This window comes from Podarcis filfolensis (genome assembly GCF_964270895.1).
Source record: "Podarcis filfolensis genome assembly, chromosome: 3".
NCBI lineage: Eukaryota > Metazoa > Chordata > Lepidosauria > Squamata > Lacertidae > Podarcis > Podarcis filfolensis.
The window spans coordinates 91,829,387-91,848,182 of record NC_139606.1 but is presented as its reverse complement, the minus strand read 5'-3'; the positions used below and the strand labels follow the sequence as shown (position 1 = coordinate 91,848,182).

At 38.8% G+C, this 18,796-nt stretch overlaps 2 protein-coding genes across 7 annotated transcripts in view; both read right to left on the bottom strand.

The window, feature by feature from the left end:
* Window positions 1-18,796, bottom strand: part of NVL (nuclear VCP like) — a 105,489-nt gene that overhangs the window by 67,334 nt on the left and 19,359 nt on the right. The gene's annotated exons all lie outside the window — the stretch shown is intronic.
* Window positions 2,142-18,796, bottom strand: part of WDR26 (WD repeat domain 26) — a 36,640-nt gene continuing 19,985 nt past the window's right edge. For 3 of the 6 annotated variants that reach the window (XM_083605171.1, XM_083605168.1, XM_083605169.1), the window contains 9 exons: window positions 18,134-18,290; window positions 16,620-16,758; window positions 14,543-14,683; window positions 13,949-14,068; window positions 12,905-13,050; window positions 12,534-12,612; window positions 11,901-12,030; window positions 8,985-9,170; window positions 2,142-6,651 (listed from right to left, as the gene is read on the bottom strand). In XM_083605171.1, coding sequence (XP_083461297.1) covers window positions 6,626-6,651; window positions 8,985-9,170; window positions 11,901-12,030; window positions 12,534-12,612; window positions 12,905-13,050; window positions 13,949-14,068; window positions 14,543-14,683; window positions 16,620-16,758; window positions 18,134-18,290 — 1,124 coding nt within the window. In that variant the 3' untranslated portion in view covers window positions 2,142-6,625. The remainder of the gene's footprint in view (window positions 6,652-8,984; window positions 9,171-11,900; window positions 12,031-12,533; window positions 12,613-12,904; window positions 13,051-13,948; window positions 14,069-14,542; window positions 14,684-16,619; window positions 16,759-18,133; window positions 18,291-18,796) is intronic. The other 3 variants (XM_083605170.1, XM_083605166.1, XM_083605167.1) reach the window with 1 other exon arrangement.

Here is an 18,796-nt window from a genome sequence, read left to right as displayed (position 1 = left end):
AGGCTAAAAGAGAAGACCTGAAGCCTAATAAAGTTGGCTATCAATCAAAGACTAGAATACTTAACAGCTTTTTGTCAACATTTCTACTGTAGTTGCCCTTGACATAGTAGGAGTTCCCTATGGTGGGATAAATTCAACCTTTTTCTCCTGGTTTTCTGTGTGAATCTTCCCTTTTAGAGATACTAATAACCTTGTTGGAAGGGTGTAAAGGAGAGGATTAAGTAGCCCAATCAATCTTCCTCATGCCCAAAGCTGCTGTTGGTTTGGTCATGATGGCTTATTGTGACTCATGTCAAGGTAGCTTCATGAAATGCTACAGGATCCGGCAGTCTCGGCTCATTCACGGATGGTATTTTAATCTGATCACTAATAGGAGCAGGAAGTGTCCTCTTTCATCAGGCTTCTGCAGTTGAAGCTGGTTCTTGGTAATTAAGGGCTGCTTCTAAGAAAACACATCTCACAATCCTTACCTACTTTAAATATGCCTTAAGGGCTTACATCAGTCTGTTTGGCTCATTTCAACACCACTCTAGCCTAAACCACTTAATTTTTTAGACTAGTTTTTAAAATGGATTATGCACCTTTAGGAGCTATTCTCCACCTAAACTGTTAATTGCATTGTTATCTGGCTTGCTATAGGGATGGAGTTTACTCCCTATCCTGCGTCTGATTTTCCTTGGTTTAGAATCAGGTATAATTTTTCCTCCTATTAGAAGACAGAGCAAAACACATTTTTGTCTTGTTCTGTAGGTGGTTCCCTCAACTGCTCTCGCAATAGTTTCACTAACTGGCTTGGTACATATTGCTCCCCTTCTGCTACTGGTCACATAGCACACAGGTGGCATATACAGTGGTACCTCGGGTTAAGTACTTAATTTGTTCCGGAGGTCCGTTCTTAACCTGAAACTGTTCTTAACCTGAAGCACCACTTTAGCTAATGGGGCCTCCTGCTGCCGCCGGAGCATGATTTCTGTCCTCATCCTGAAGCAAAGTTTTTAACCTGAAGCACTATTTCTGGGTTAGCGGAATCTGTAACCTGAAGCATATGTAACCTGAAGCGTATGTAACCCAAGGTACCACTGTATAGGTTAGTCTATAGTGTAGTTAGAGGTTAAAGTAGTTTCTAGAGAGCTAGGCACACTTATTCTTCGAAAATGCATGGAAATATCTACCTTCCTTTGGTGCAACTTAAAAAAAGGTCAAGGGAGGCGCACGTATCCTTCAGTAGCTTGCTCTATACGTACTTGATGCAAGAGTATCCCTGTAAGAGGTGCAAGTTGTTGCAGCTGAAGCAACCTTTACTATATACTAGTGGCCACCCTTTGAGTGTCACTCCAGCGTACAGAGAGGCAGTCTGGGGAAAATATATAGAGTGGAACCTTAGTATTCAAACGTAATCCACTCTGGAAGTCGGTTCGACTTCTGAAACATTCGAAAACTGAGAAAGGGCTGGCTGCAAAGTCAATGGGAAAAAATGAAAAATGCACCTCAGAATTATTATTATTATTATTTGTACCTCGTCCATCTGGCTGGGTTTCCCCAGCCACTCTGGGTGGCTTCCAACAGAGATTAAAAATACATTAAAACATCAATCATTAAAAACTTCCCTAAACATGGCTGCCTTCAGATGTCTTCTAAACGTCAGGTAGTAGTTTCTCTCTTTGACATCTGATGATAGCAGTTCAACTTCCGAGGTGCGTTCGAAAACGGAAGCATTCACTTCCAGGTTTTCGGCATTCGGCTTCTGAAATGTTTGACGGCCGAGGCGTTCGAAAACAGAGGTTTGACTGTACACATATACCAGCTGTGGGGGTCATTTAGTTTATAATGCAGCGTATGATCCTCCAAGCTGAATATAGCCCTGTGCATAAACAGCCTGGCCTTGAGTCCCATCTGTGGTTATAAAGCAGGAATGGCTGTCAAGCCATAACGGATGGCTGCTAAGCTGTTTTTCTGCTCTGTGGATCACTCTTGTAAACTTGCTCTTATGTAATGAGCAAGAGTAGCACTGGAGGATTAACTATCATAGCCTAAAGCCCGGGGCCTGCTGCTCCTGCATAAAAAGACCACAAATGCTCATGGGATATACCAGGGTTGGCCAGAAATAGCACTGAAGCTTAGAAAGCTAAGAACTATTCAAGTCCAGTTATTCATTCTGTTTATTGAATTGGAAAGAAAGGGAATACAAATATTTGTTAAGTGCTGTGCACCGACATGGAAAAGTGTATTTTTTTTTAAACCCCAATAAAAACAAAAACCAGTAATTAATGTAGTTTGAATGAACATTTTAAAAGATATGTTTAATATACTACATATTTATAAAATAAGGTGTTCTGTAAATAATTAGTAAAACAAGTGAAAATAAATATGGAGACCCAAAGTTCTTATGTTTTAATGTAATATAGTAAAGAAACTTTAAACTACTTAATATAATTCAAGAGGAGTAACAAAAATCCAGAAAGTTTAAGAACGCAATCCTTTGAAACATTTAATATCAGTCCATAGCAAATAGTCATTACATACCAAAAGCTCTAAGTGTTAACTAGTTCCACCACAACTCCATATAAATCTTGACAATTTAGAAATTTGAGAATAAAAGTTCTTTTCTTGATCTCTACAGCTTGGTTTGTAAGTACACACATGCTTTGAGGATCCGTTTCTTCCTCATACATTTTCAAGGAGCCGACAACTTTTTCCATCTGTGCCGAGAAGTGTTAAGAATTAAATCTAGTACATTTATCCTAACAATGAAACACTTAAAAGATGGAGCACACTGAATTTCAAATTTATAAAAATATATTGGTATTAACCAAAATCTTAAAGTTAGAGGACACTTCACATACACACAACATGACTTAAAGTATGCAGTAAAACATGACATGTACCTAGAACAGTTGGTTCCATGACTGTTTGTGTTTCACGCACACACATTCATACCACACACACACACACACATTTTGCTGAATCCGGATCATCCAAAGTCAGCAAACAGGAAATGGGGTTCTAGTTTGTGTTCCAGCAACTAGAGCAGCTACTGCAGACAACACTGCACAAGTCAAGTCCACCCTGTTCAAAAAGTGTCAAAGTGTTTCCAAAATTCTACTAATTGTCAAATGAGCGGTTTGTTCTATGGCAGCTGAAAATGGACTCAAGCCAATGCAATATACATTTTAACCATATATAGGATTGATACTCCAGTTTTAACAGTTCATTTGAAATGCATCAAATTGAGGCAACATGTGCTTTGGGGGTATTGACAAAGGGCACCAAGTTTTACTGAAAATTGGTTCTCTTCCCCTTCTGATCCTACCCCAAAATTAGAAACTAGACATTCTTCTGCTGTTAACTAAAATAAAAATAAAAATTACAAGAACTCTCCCAATGTCTCTTTTGCCAGCACAGGACTGGTTTAAGAAAACATTTTAACTTAAAGCCATTTTTCCCTTTGGGGTGGGAATTTATTTTTTTAATTAAGATGGCACTAAACACCTAGTATTAAATTACATTCAACAGTATCTGCTCGGAAGCCAGAATGAGACTATTGGCAAAAGTTGGGTAGCTTTCACTGGTGACTTCGTATCAAAACTTGTATTATGACCCCCTAATTTTAAAACTAAAAACTTAAATGAGGGAACTAAGCCACACATTTACAAGGCGATTTTAAGGGCTATGTAAAAACTGTTTCTTCTTTTGTGCTCCTACTTTTAAAATCACTTACCTGATCTGAGAAGCACTGTGGCAAGATACTGTAGTGATTTATAGCCAGTGTGCATATTTTGGAGTTGATGGGTACAAAACCTAAGGCAAAATGCAAATTACTGTATCCTCTTTCCCACTCATTGCCTTCTGCTCATGGTAAGATATGGCCAGTAATCAGTGATTGCTCTAGCCTAGAGTAGAAATGCCTTCGTCATATATAAAAAAGAATGTTGAGAAAAGCCTATTCCTTGACTTCTCCCCTAACAACAGTGACAGTCTAGGGTTCTTCTTTTTTATCTGAAATGCTGACATGCTTTTCAATCTACATATCAGTCAATTTAGGCTGCTCAACTATTTAAGATCACTCACAAGAAATCCTAGCATTGTTATTGCAGTTAAAAGTTTGCTTCCAGACAGATCTTGACTTTATTTGGTTCAGTTGTATGTCAAGAAGCAGAAATTAAAACCACCTCAATCTGAAGCGCTTCCTCTTAAAGTTGCGCGGTCTGTATTATGCAACTGAATTTAGAAATGGCACTCTCAAAACACATGCTTCTCGTTCAGCTCCACACTCAAGTGCTTTTTTATTTAAAAAAAAAATCCAAGAATTCTTTCATAAGAGGTGAGGAAGCATAAGCAGTAGTGTGTTCACTTAATTTTGCTCTTAATTTGGTTTCCTGCTGGTGTTATGCGTTTCAAAGAAAAGGAAACAAATTGGTCAATTTTTTTTCACCACAACAGCGTCCTTGCAGGAAGTCTTAACTACAAACATCAGATTGAATAACCGATAGAAATCTAGTAGCACCAAATCAAACTGATTTTAGTGCACACTTCATAATTCACTTCCAATTTCCCTTCCAATCTCCTAGGGTAGTTTTGAGTTTGCAAGCAGTACCACCAGCACCATATCAGTAATACAGCTGTGAATTTTTAAAGATTCAGAATGAGGGTACCTGCAAAAGTAAGATTTTATACAGGCTCAGAGGGAAGACTACAAAAATGTTCCAATCACAAAAACAAACCTTAATGTCAAATGAACAGAACACATGTCAATGGACAATTGTAATAAATGTAAGGTAAAATTACATATAAAAAGCTGCAACAGAACAGCTTAAATGTATTAAAGACTGGATGTAAATTTCTTTGCTGCTCCTAAATCCATGAGAATGCAAGGCAGCGGCATTCTGTTGTTTAAAGATTTCTCTGTAAACCTGGTCTGCACATACATTTTAAGCGAATTGGATAATTGTAATAGTGTTGTGTGCTTATTCAGAGACAATCAAACTTAAACAACTGAATTACTACATTGATTGGAATACCACTTGTTCCAGTCTGCAGGTATTTAAAGAAATTCAATCATGAATCTCTGATCAAATTAGAAGGCTCTGAAGGAAAACTGTTGCAAGTCTGAGTTAAGGGATACATGCCAAGTGCAATGGCAATAACTCATATTCCTTATCACAGAATCTGTGCCTAAAAAAAAAAAAACATGCACAAGGGAGCAAATTTCCTTCTAGTCCTGTGTCTTTCCTAATGTTAAGACCTTTTTCCACCTGTAGCTTCTATTTTAGCTGGTACTACAAGGATGTGTTAACTGTTCTTTTATTATGAGTTGCTTTCTTTTCTGTTCTTTTTAAACTTAAGGATGGCCCTAAGTGCATTTTCACCCTTTAACTATAAGAGAAATTCTCAAACCAACTAACTATGTCAAACACCTGGTTAGTTCTCTGAGTTTTAGTATGTATCCTCTGCACAAAGATAGTTAACAGCACCTACTCAGAAACAGTTCCTGGAGAAAGAACGATCTGGAAAGTTTGTACAAGGTATGTATTTAATACACAGCAGACAGTCAACTCACTGATTTATTTATTTTTAAGATAATGCTATAAAGTACTATTCTCATTTTAGGTCTTTACTATGTTTTAAATAAGAACCATTGCACATTAAGGCCAATTTAGAATTTTCATTTATTAAATTTCAGAAATTACATTGTAATGGTTTAGTTGGCGGTTCTGAAAGTTCTCAAATTCTTTTATGTTGGTAAACAAAGTTTCCTTTTAAAATAATACTTTATATAGCCTGTGTAAAACTGTTGCCAGCCAAATGGTCTTACACAACACTCCAGAGGAGCACCAATTATACTGCATTTACTTGTAGATGACACTTTTTAAGCTGGTTTCAATTCCAAATGTATACAAATGAAGTCATTTTAATGCTATAAATTATTTATTTTTCTTTCTTAAAAAAGAAGATTGTGCTGTTAACCCACTTACAGGGCAACAAGCTAGGTGAAAAGTACAAAACCTTTTGTCAAGTGTGATACTGAAGAGTGCTTTTCATGTCATTCACTGGTTTAAACATCTGGGTTTAGATATACTGTGCAACGGGCAAGGCTTAGAATCCATGAACCAAGCTGCAAAGATCTCAAGCTAAATAAGGCGGAGAGACTCAGAGAAAGAAGAGAAGGAAAGACTTTCCTATCCAACATGTACTCTTCAGACTAAAGCACTCTTTCTATCAAGCCTTCTAAACTGTTAAATAAAAGGTTTCCAAACAAGCATTTAAACTTCATTACACAGAAGAAGAGCAACAATAACAGTAGTCTGCCTGACAAAATGGCAGAAGGGAAAATGTATATACGGAGTTCAATGGTTAGCCTGAATGTAGCACAGTTCTTCACAACCGATGGGGGGTTACTTCAACATGGTGTCCAACAACGTTCTAACGACGTGCTTCATCTCAACTGTTTACTATGAAGCAAGGTGGTAAAATGTTTGGCCCCAGTTGGGCTTCAGAAATGGTTCTTTTTTTTCATGACGAGCATGTCTGTCCAGCTATCAATCATGTTTGTTTGCACCAAATCCCAAGCCATTTAAAATACGACTAAATTTAAGTTAAACAGAAGTCGTCTGCTCCAAATTCACCATCAACTATCCATGCTACTGCATTCCTCTAAGGGGGGGGAGGGGGAGATGGAATGTAAAAAGAAAAGAAAAAATAAGAAATATCTTTAAAATCATAGTTCACCTCAGCCACAATATACATATGTATCTTCAGATTTACAAAAGACATATACACAAACCCATTTAGGGCAACCCAACCCAACTGTGCATCTACAATCGCCATTGTACTAGTTCTGAGAGTCCAGCAGGGGCTTTTAAACAGCTTGCTTCACTCTGGGAGGTACAGAAGTCATTTCTAATACAGGGCCAGTGGGAACAGGGGTTTTTCGTGCAAAAGAGACTTCCTTGATTGAGTTGAAACTTCCCCTGTATGAGCAGACAGCTGCCAGAACACACATTTAACAGTGTGATAAAGTAATTAAGAGGTTGAGAAAAGTTGTAGTAAAACCCATTTTAGATATTGAGATGGAAGGAATAAGAACTGGCACATGGGGCTTTAATTTTCCCTAAGATTACTTTGCAAGCAACTTCAGGAAATGTATTCTAAAGCAGAATAAAGCAAGCATTTCTAAAAGAATGGAAAATGTTTTGCAGACTGGAAGCCTAATTAAAATTCTGATACATTGTTGAGAAAATAACATTGTTTTTGCTCACACCATTGTGCAATGTATTGGCTTACACCTATAGACACAAAAACTTCCACAGCCTTGCATATTAGAAAGTGTACACATCTAACAAAAGCCTGTTTGCTAAGAACTTGTTTACTACAGTCTAGTTTTCACATATGATGGTATCTCTTTTTATGCTGCACCAGCTTTGCAAAAGAAGGGCATCTTGACAGAGCAATGGAAAAATTGGTCCTGGCTTGGACTAATACCCAGATAGGACTTTTGCATTTCAGTGATATCAACTGGAATTAATTCAAAACCTGCAGAACCACTGGCAGTAAAAGGTTCCAGGTGATACCTAAGAAGCAGTCAAGAATTGAAGCTCAGGTTTGTCTCAGCTATTGAAGCTCTCTCCTCATGTAACAGATACAGCTTCAATTAACAAAATGAGCAAGATACCCTTTCATTTCAAAGCAAAGAAACAGCTACATCATCAGTTTCAATTGATCTTTATTCTAGTTTGCTTGGGTCCAGATTTCTTTTCATTTCATGCCAACTAAAAAATTTTTAACTACCAGGTTCAGTAACATTAAAATAGCTTGCTGCAGCTTCTAACGGTTCATACAAGGTGTCTCCTTCTGATTTTTGGCAATCCCCTGCCTCTCTGTGCAGCCCTTCCACTAACGCTGCAATCCATATTGTTCAAGATGCTTTCTTTGACTCTCAAGAGACTTTTTAGGGGGCAGAGGGAGAGGAGATAATAAAATTCATTATGTGTGTGACCCAATATTATTATTGGGTCGTAGTAGTAGTAGTAATATCCCACATTTTTTCCAGACCTGTACTCAAAGCAGCTTACAGATAAAATGCAGAAACTCCACACCATACTTCAGTAACTTATCTCCTCTGTCATTTACTCTCAAGTCTCATTCTCTACCTACTCTTCCTTGAGGTTTCTTTCTTGGTTCCCTGGGCTATATTGCACCTCACTTATCATTCTTGTCTTTGTGCTCCTTGTCCCTTAACTTAACTTCTTCCCAGTCCTTAGGCATCTTGTGAGAGGTTATAGTTCAAGCCAACAGGTACTACCACCCTGTCCTGAACTTTTTGGAGTTTCACAAGGTAGCAGACTCATCAAAAGGAGGGACTAATACACAGTATGATGTGAATTTGACTAAAGTCCCCTTTACCCAGTCCTAACTATTTACAGTAATAATAATTAAGGCAGCCAATTCCTCATACACTGTGGTGTACAGCTTAATTCTGAACCAAGGCTGGGGAGACCCTGGTTCAAATCCACTCTAAACAATTAAACATGCTGGGTGACTCCAGCCTGTCTTTAACTTCCAGCCTATCCTATCTTACAGATCTATTGTAAGGACCAAAAGCTGGGGGGGGGGGGGAGCAAAGAATACTATTTATGCTGCCTTGAGCTCCTTGAAGGAAAGGTGGGATATAAATAAAATAAATTCCCAAAATAAAATACAAGCGACTCTCGGCTTACGTTGCAGTTACATTCCAGGGACAGTGCATAAAGCCAAAACTGCATATAGTCAAAACACATTTGGTTCCATGGTGAGTGGAGTGGGATTGCCAACATCGCTTTCCCGACCCCGACCCACAATCTCTTTCCTGCCCCATTTTTATTCTTTTGCCAAGTGTGTAAAGCTGAATGTGCACAAATTAAATGTGCATCTGTTGTGAGTTACCTGATCACAAGTAAGTAAGTGCAGCTTACCAAATTCCTCTTCCATAAAAATTAGATTTGATTTACCTTCAATATCCTGGTTGTCTACAAAAGGTGCTGGTCCCCATATTCTAACAGTGCCATCGTCAGAGGCGCTGGCCATCATGGATGGAATTTGTGGGTTCCAGCTCACACAGTTGACTGTGCGCGTGTGCCCCGTCAGCTCCGCAATTGGCAGCTCGCTACGTTTGTGCCAAATATATACTTTGTGATCTAAGATGAGACAGGAGGGAAGAAACATGAAGCATCCCAAAATTTAAAACATGTTCCGGCACTTATCCATGTATTAACTGTTTCCATGTTAAAATTCCATGTTATGTCCAAGAACTAATATCTGCTCAGTAATGCATCCAACAGCTTCAAGAATCTTCTTTTATGGCATTTAGAATCCTGTATTTAAACTAACAACAAGCACTGATCTTCTCTGCAAGTTGAAAATATTTGTAGGTAACTGGAACATAATACAGCTTTAAGTAGGCTTCATATTATCCAAGTAAGAGTGCAAGTGGTTTGGGTGTTAACTCCTTACCCTAGACTTCTACATGCATCAAGACTGGAATCAAGCTCTGGTCTCTCACACTTCCTCCATATTCTTTCTGTCCCCCCTCCACCTCTACAGGTGGTATGGGCAACTTCCAAAAAGAACACAGCTATCTCAATGTGGGATCCCATCTAAAACTGGATATTAAAATCCTTTTCTGTAACCGGTTCAATATGTAGGGCTATGAAAATACTGTATTCAGTTAACTGCAGGAAATTCTTTATTCACTGATTAACATTTGCCTAAGAACAGAGAAGGAAGTGGGCAAACTGCAGGGCCCAGTCTTCATCTTTCCAAATGTACAGGTAAGTGAGAGGGAGGAGCAACAACCACAGAGTTGCCTTTAAGTATCTTATCCTATTCGAACAATTCTATCAATGGAGGCAACAAACTCCATTTCAAAGGCTCCAAAACATCCATGTTTGTGTTGCTACAGAACAACATATCCACATAAAAAGTGTACAAATCTGAACAGTAGCAATGTGGCATGAGACAACTTTGTGCCATTCTTGCGCCGACTGCTGTACTGACTGCACCCATCTAAACTGTAGATTATACAGAGATGGCTGCAGATCAGATGTACAACTCTCTGCACTACTGAAAAACCACAAGTCACAATTGACTACCAAAAAGGGAGATTTCTGCTAAATATTAATATTCAATAGAAGCAAACTTGACTTGGAGTTAAATACTTGATAAGGCAGAAGCAATTACATGAAGAACATCAGGTAGTACAAGAGTTATTTTAAAAGTTTTAGAAGTTAAACTACAATGTTTGAAAACTAAAATATGACAGTCCATTTCCAAAAGTACTCACTTATTTCCCAACCCCTATAAATCATGCTGTGACCTACTTGCTAAAGTATTTTATAGAAGTGCTGTCTGTATCATTAAAAAAATCAAATTATCATGACATCTAAATGGTATCAAAGACTCCTACTTGTATGTATTTCCATTTTTAACCTACCAATTTCAAACTATACTGTATAAGCTTCAAGTCATCACACATTCACTGTAAGGCTGCAACACACAGCACTTGCTCATAGAAAGATATTTCCCCCTCTACTTTATGGATGTTTATGTGCACACGAGTTAGATGTGAATTTTACTCCCAGGGAAGACCCTTTGATGTTTGGGGCTGGTAGGTGGAAAGCCTACCTAGCTGAGAACATACCTTTACACTTAAGAGCTTATGACATTTAAATCTGTTACTTTTTTTGTACATAGAGACTTTCACAGCAGCCATATTTGCAACAATTCAGTGCAAAGAGGCAACAGCCTCAGGCAGTCGGAATCTAAATTAGGTGCCATCAGCTTCAACTACAGCTGGGTAGTTTTTAGACACTGAAAATGAAAAAAATAAAAAGCTTTTCTAAGTTGACCTGGATAAATTAAATTCACATTCATGTCAAACAAACAGTAGGCTGTAACTAAGTGATTTGTTTATGCAATCCTGTGTGGTGTACTGAAAAACTGATACACCAGGGAGTTAATACAGTTGATTAGACATTCCTGGGGCCAGAAATTATCTGGAAGGGGAAGGCGATTAATGCATGCAATAGGAGTAGCACAACTACATACAATGGCAATACAGTTAAGATACAAGGCATCAATAAACAGGCTGTTCTCAGGTGAAAAATTCACCACTTAGTGGTAAAGAAGAAACACTCTTTCAAAATACTTTATTGCAGAGCCCAGCTAGAACTGACCTCCTATTCAGACCAAAACCACCTTCTCCTAAAGTTTCTATAAGCTACAGGACAGGAGTACTGTTGTCCACACTGTACATACCACCATACTATTACCCTCACAGAGAGTAAGCTCCTTAATGCCTAGAAAAGCTGTCAAACAGGCCCCTCACAGAACCAACAATAGAAAACACTAAGATGACAGTCAGGTTGCTGATAGCCAAAGTTACTGAACATGCTAGGTCTGCTACAGGATATGAAACTTGTTTCTCTCACTGTAGTTAGTAATTATCCTTGAGATGTCAGAACTCATCTGGATTTACATAAGCACACCTACCTTTGGAAAAACAAGCCTACATTAAAAAAAAATTGTATCCCTGTACACCACGCTCATTCTACCAAGACTACAGCAGTTGCCATAAACAATAGCCTCGTACATTCAACCTCCTGTGCTACTAGATGATTTTTCTTCTTTCAGCAAACAAATCATTTTTATGGAAATAACTTTTTATATGGATCAGCTTGGTCACTGTGAGAATTGGATTAGATAGGCCTTTGGTCTGATCCAGCAAGACTCTTCTGATGTTTGTGTGAATTGTTGCTAGCATATTTACCTTACTTGCTAAGTAGAATACTACATCATTCCCCTATGTAGGAAGAATGTCCTTGAAATATATATAACACACAGAAACAGATCTTAAAAGCAAGAGTTACCTTCACTGCCACTAGCGATGAAGTCTTCATTATGGCCTCCAAAACATGAGTGAATCGTGTAAAAACCTTGTGTAACACCTTGGTACTTTCTCACTAAAACTCTGTCTTGCAAGTCCCATAAATGAACTCCCTGAGAACAAAGAGAAGGGTGGAGGTAATGTAACATTACACAAACAAATTCAGAACAGAAAAAGCAATCCATTTTATGTGCACAAATAATGGTTTATACCCCAAAGTTACATGAGCAGAGGATCGCTTGCTCAACAGAGATTTCTTGCCTACTCCTCTTCACTGAAGATTGCCTGCACCTCCAGACAGCCTCTGCCTGGCATTGAGGGACCTTCAGAAAAGGCCCCTGAAGCTCAAGTGGGAAAGAGATGCAGTGTGTACAAGCAACTTCCCATTTACACAAGCGGCTTCAGGAGGATACGGAGGTTGTGATATGCAGCGCTAATGGGCACTTGTTTCCCTTCTGCCTCCCAGAAAAATAGACTTTAAAATCTGGGAGGAAAGGGGGTGAGAACATGTGCTTGTACAGTTTCCATGGCAATGCAATGGAGAATGTAGGCAGGACTTTCCTTCTCATTTTTGAGTATGAAAGGCATAAAGCAAAAGGCCAACTGGACCACTTACCTGAGTTGCTACGTTTAACAAAGCTAACCGGCCATTTTTCGAAATCGTAAAAGACATAATTGGATGATCTTCTTGTACTCTGAAAAATAACAGAACACAGAAGATGAGAGTCATGACTTTGTATTCAAAATTAGCATTTCTACCCAATTTAACTGGTCTCATTATACGGAGCCTTGCAGACACATAAGGCCCAATCACATCTACACCGTTTGCCTATTTAGGGCCTAAAAAAAAGGGGGGAGCCCAGTTTTAAAGCAGGTGTATGAACAAGACACCATATGGAATTTTAAGGCATCTCAACTCAGTTTCAGTATTTGACAAAGTGTACAATGATCTGTTTATGTAGCACAACATGAAGAAGAGGTAGTTACATGTTTCTGTCTGTAAGGTCCTCAAAGTTATAGCCCCGAATTCGCTGGTGTGTGTCTGATGCCAACACAGTCTTCCCGTCACTCAAGCACCACAGGCATTGCACTCTCACTCCTTCCCAGGAGTCAAGGAGATTACCATCTAAATCCTAGACAGGAAATGCATGCAGTGAAATAATGAGAAAGGTTGTCTTCATTTAAAGCAAATTGTAACATGAAAAATTTGGGTTATAAAAGCAGTTAGCAATATGTAAGTATGTGCTGCAGACAAGGGAAAATATATTCCAAGACAAAGGTGGTGAACCTGCAGTCCATATCTGGCAGACTTCAGAGCCCCTTAACAACTTGACCGCTAACTTGGTTTTCTATATACAGTGGTACCTCAGTTTTCAAACGTCTCTGTTGACAAACATTTCGGTTTTCGAATGCCGAAACGCTTCGGTTTTCGAACACGCCTCGGAAGTTGTACATGCCACATAACTTCCCTATTTAGTTTTCGAACGTTTTGGAACTCCAGTCTTCTGGAACGGATTACATTCAAAATCCAAGGTACCACTGTATCTTCATCTAAAAACTTCCCTTTTTTTTAGGCAGTGCTGTAGACTTCCAACACACTAGTTTCAATCTCTCCACCTAGTCCAGCATAACAACAGGGGTACAGATCTTTCCCTGAATTTTTCTTTTGGCTTTTTTTTTTTTACTTTGCAGAAGGATCCTTTCTTGTTTCCTATGTCTTACCAAAACCTAATAAACGATGGCACCACACATGAGCAAGAAGGGGATCTTTTCAAAGAGGCTTTATTTTTGCTTCAGATAAATATGCTTAGTATTTCACAGGAAGAAAAACACTCAGCAAATTCCAAATGGTAGGTTTCTACAACAGGTTATACTTGCGAGGCTTTTTACTGTGAAAAGAAACCCTTACAAAATATATTCTAGTACAGCTATACACAGCTACCCACGCAGAACATAGAACCACAGAGACAGCATTAAGTGCAAAGTCTACAAGAAACTGATGGCACTTTACATTGTAAAAACAGTACTTACACACTGATAGAACTGTCCACGCTGCCCTCCAGTCACAAAACGTTTTCCATCTGGATTCCAGGCCACACTTGTTAAACTATCTTCATGAGACTGACTCATCTTTGTCCTCAGCTCCCCTGTCTGTAGGTGAAGTAGTATAAAGTAAACCCAATGAAAAACTTGCTTAAGAAAGCAAATTTCTAACCTTTACTTACATTTTTAACCTGCTTCATAAATTCAGGGTAGCTTACAAATAAAGACTAGAGACACTAAAACAAACAAACAAACAAACATACATACAGTGGAGGCTGCCACCCCTGCTCACTCTCTTATCGGCAGCCACACAAACTGCAACGTGACAACAGCCTTACATTGTTACGTATATAGGATATATACACATACATAGTAACTGATGACATCATTGGAATACTGCTGGTAATAATGAATAGAAATCAATAATCTGTTCTATATAGATAACCATGTTTTAAACAGATTTTCATCTCCAAGAATAGCAGGGGCTCCCCTTCAATAATATCAATACTTCAATTATGGTTCCTGTGAAAACACTATTAATTAAGACACTCTATCAACGAACTTCATATTAATAACCCTTACTTGTACATTCCAGAGCCAAAGCTCAGAGCAGTCATCTGGACCACAGGCAACAAGGTAGTTGTCATCTGGACTCCAAGCAATGTAGGAAACACCATATGCATGGCCTTCCAGTGTCTTGAGCAGTTTTAGCTGGTGTGTATCCTTTAAAAAAGAAAATATTGCAACAATGGCTATCTGGGTTGTTACTGAGATCTACCTGCAGTTTTAAGCAGTTGTCTTTAATGCCTAATCTCTCGCTGCCTCCTCCCAAAACAGTTTAGGAAACCAACATACCAAGGGCTTGTTTACCAGTTCCACCTTACCTCAGGGAAGACACACACTCATTTTCTGCCTACTTGACAGAAGTGTAGGAAAGGCTGTACCAGGGCAAACCAAGAAAGGAGGTACACAGGAAGCCATACAAAGCAACACAGAACCGCCTCCCCATTCTGGTTTAACAACATTCTTGGAAACCAACTAATGAAAAGCAAAATACTTTCAAACACAGATAGACATTAGGGCGATAAGCAGAAGTACTAGTGAAAGGAAGGCTATGGACTAGCAAATGTAAACCTTGGGCATAATAACCGTTTGCACCTTTTGCTCCTCAAAGATTTTTGCCTAGTTTTTGTATGTTCTAGGGCTGGGTGATGTTAGGTTTTCAATACTGTGATGTATCACTAGCCAAGCAGCGCAGTTTGGCGATAAACCACAAAGCTGAAACAAGATGCATTGGCACCAACCGGCAAGGCGCGGGGTGAAACTGCCTCAGCTGTCAACAGCAGGAGCTGAGTCGCTTTCACTCCAGCGTCTCGCAGGCTGGGGCCAGCTGCATTGGAGAGGCTCCTGCCCCCAGCTGAGCAAGCCCCAATGTCCCTGCTGGTTGCGCGCAAGCAGCAGGGACCTCGGAGCACCTTTCTGAGGCTCCTGGCACTGGCTTTGGGTACAGGCGAGCTACCCCGCTCGCTTGCCCCCCACTCCCCAAAGACGGACCAGGCGGCGTCAGCCAAGCCCACAGAGACTATCAGGACTGGAATTGTACAATGCCATTCTATGCATGATTACTTAGAGGCAAGCGACAATACAGTGATTGTGGTGGCCTCTAACTTAGGTAGCTTTAAAAGGGAGTTAAAGATATATATATTCTATTAATTTGTCTACCAATAGTCACAAAGGCTACATGCAGCCTCAGATTCAGAGGTGGTATACCTCTTTGTACCAGTTACTGAAAAGTAACAACAGAAGAGGGTATTATCTTCTTGCATTGCTTGTGGGCTTCCTAAAGGCACCTAACTAGTCACTGTTGAAAACAAAAAGCAGGATCTGATGGATTCTTGGTCTGGTATGCATAGATTTCAGTCTAGGTAATGTAATTCAGATTTTGGAAGGAGCTACTATTAGGTCCAGTGGCAAAGAATCCTTCAGATCAGGGTTTCCCAAACTTGGGTCTCCAGATATTTTTGGACTACATCAAGGATGATGGGAAATGTAATCCAAAAACAGCTCGAGACCCACGTTTGGGAAACACTGCTTCAGATGTTGATGGACTCAACTTCATCAGCTCCAGCCAGCATGGCCAATAGTTAGAGATGATGGGAGTTTGAGTCCAGCAACACTATCCAACATTTCAGTCAAATAACCATTCATCAACAGGCTTCATCAATTAAGTTATAAAGAGTGCAAAATGCAGATACAAGTAAAAAAGGAATGTTGAAATTTTAGCAGAATTTTAGAAGACACGAAAGGAGCCACATTACGGGGAAGAACAACACATCTATCCAAGACCATTGACAAGTCTCACCATGCAACACACTTACTGACTTTTAAGATTACAACAGACTGACTGAGATAAGTATCTCCCATTCTAAACAGGCTTTTTTTTCCAATACAACCCACTCCAGGAAACTAATCAAAGTATTGGTTGAACAACTGAGCAGAACATAGCCTAAAACACAAAACTGATGCAAACAGAAATACACCAAGGCATTTAGGAAATAAAGTAATCCACTAAAAATTAAAGCTTAATGACTAAGGAGTGATGTGCCAAATTTTATGCTTGTGTGTCAGAAGATTCTGGCGCACAAATTTACAAACTTACTGGATCAACCTGCCATATAATAACAGTTGTATCCTTAGATCCTGTTGCTAGTTTAGTGCCGTCATTTGAGAATTTACAGAACCACACTTCATTACAGTGCTCTGTAAGTATCTGCTGTGTGTAACATGGGAACTGTTTCCTAAAAATACAAACAAAGAAAGGATTATATAGTAGAATCATAGTCATTTTACTTGCGCTAATACATATCCCAATAAAGCATGGATTCGAGAGTAGGATTTTACAAATATACAATATGCAACTTCTTGTTGCTATAGCACCTTAGTTTTTGATGCTGTTATGCTGGCTCCTATTTGCATGATGACTATACCAGGTATCAGTCATGAACCAAATAAGCATGCAGCTAGTTGCATGCATTTAAAGAGCCTTTGGGTCAAACAGCAGCCTCCAATGGTGCAAAGCAAACTGGATGCAAAATTCATTAGACTTTCAAAAGCAGTTTGCAATATCACATGAGGGTCTGCTTGACACCAAACTCTTGTATATGTCTAAAAGGAGCTCTTTGGCTCATGGCATTGCAAACAGGGCCCCAACCCTGACTGGCATTTGAATGCTAGTTTGGACTTGCTACCCAATATTTTATGGTGATTTTTAGGAATTGAGGGAAAGGATTCTTAAAAAGTAAGAACCAAGGATGTTAGGGACAAGAAACAAATCCTAAATTGTTATTTATTTATATAAAAAAATTATATACTGCTGTGTCATAAAAATTTATCACAGCAGTTTACATCAATATAAAACCAAACAATAAAATCATAACAAGTTAAAAACAAGCATCAATGGGCCATTGTGTGGTGTGTGTGTGGGTGTACTCTTAATTGCCTACATAGGCCTGGAAAAATAGAAAAGTTTTCAGCAGGCATTTAAAAGTTGGAACAGAAGGGAGTTGATTGAATGTCTATTGACAGGGTGTTCCACAGGGCTGAGCTCATGTCATTAAAGGCTATCATTCAGTGATACTGGAACCTATTACTGCAATCCTGCACATAACTAGTCTGCTTAGATCTCGGAGTTCATTGGGATTTAACACAATAACTGTGTAGAATGGCAGTCCAAGCTCCTAAATATATTGAATCCCATGCACACTTATCTTTTAAGTAAGCCCTTCTGAACTGAACAGGGCTTACTTCTGAATAGATGTGCATAGGATTGCAGTTAGGACTGAAGCCAAGACCATCAGCAGTAAGTTCTGAAACTGAAAAAACTGCCAGAGATTTGAAATTATTTTGACTATTTTAGGATCCTTACACTTAGATTTACTGCTATATAAAGACTACTTCTCTGTTCATATTGTTAACATGTTTCTAAATTGACCAAGTACTTTCACAAACGTTCCAAACACCCCCTAACATTGCAAAAATACAACATTCTTAACAAGTCAGCTGCCTAAGAAAATTGCTCTTCAAAGCCTTCATAAGAGAGTAAAAATTATTTAAAGGAATGTTGTTACATTAAAAGATATTTCCATTCTCATTAAAATGAAGCAGTTCTCTTACCTACTGCAAACATGGTCTATCAGCAGTGATACAGAATCTAGATTATTATCTAGTTTGGTATTGTGATAGAGGCACCGGTCCCGTTGTAGTTCCACAGCCTGACGCAGTAAATTCTGCAGACGCCTTGGGGGGAGCATCACTGATGGTGGTAGGTAAGCTTTAAAAAATTAAAGAGAGTATTTCAGAGCAATCTTATAAGAAACAGCATGTAAGAAATCTGGTATTCACATACTGGCCAGTATCAGATTTACCGGTAATTTAAGCTAAAAACTACCCATAACTTTGGGACATTAATAAAATCCTCTCACATTGACCTTAACTCAACCTTTGCTGTTGCAAAGAAGCACAAGATTGTTTAAATGCCAATAAAATTATTAAGAAAATGCTAGTTACTACAAGTCAGTTCCCAAACTCTATCACACAGCACCATGGTATCTTATTAGGTGTCACTGATATGGAAGTAAAACACAGAAAATAGCAGACTACATTATACTTTGATTTTATGAGACACTTAAGTCACCATTATGCAGAATTATGCTATCCTAATTACAGCTAACAATTCTTAAACCATTGCATTTCCCCCTTCATAAATTTCCCCCTTAAAAGTAGGTCTCCCCAACCTACTACCCTTCCTATGTTTTGATCTACAAATCCCATCAACCT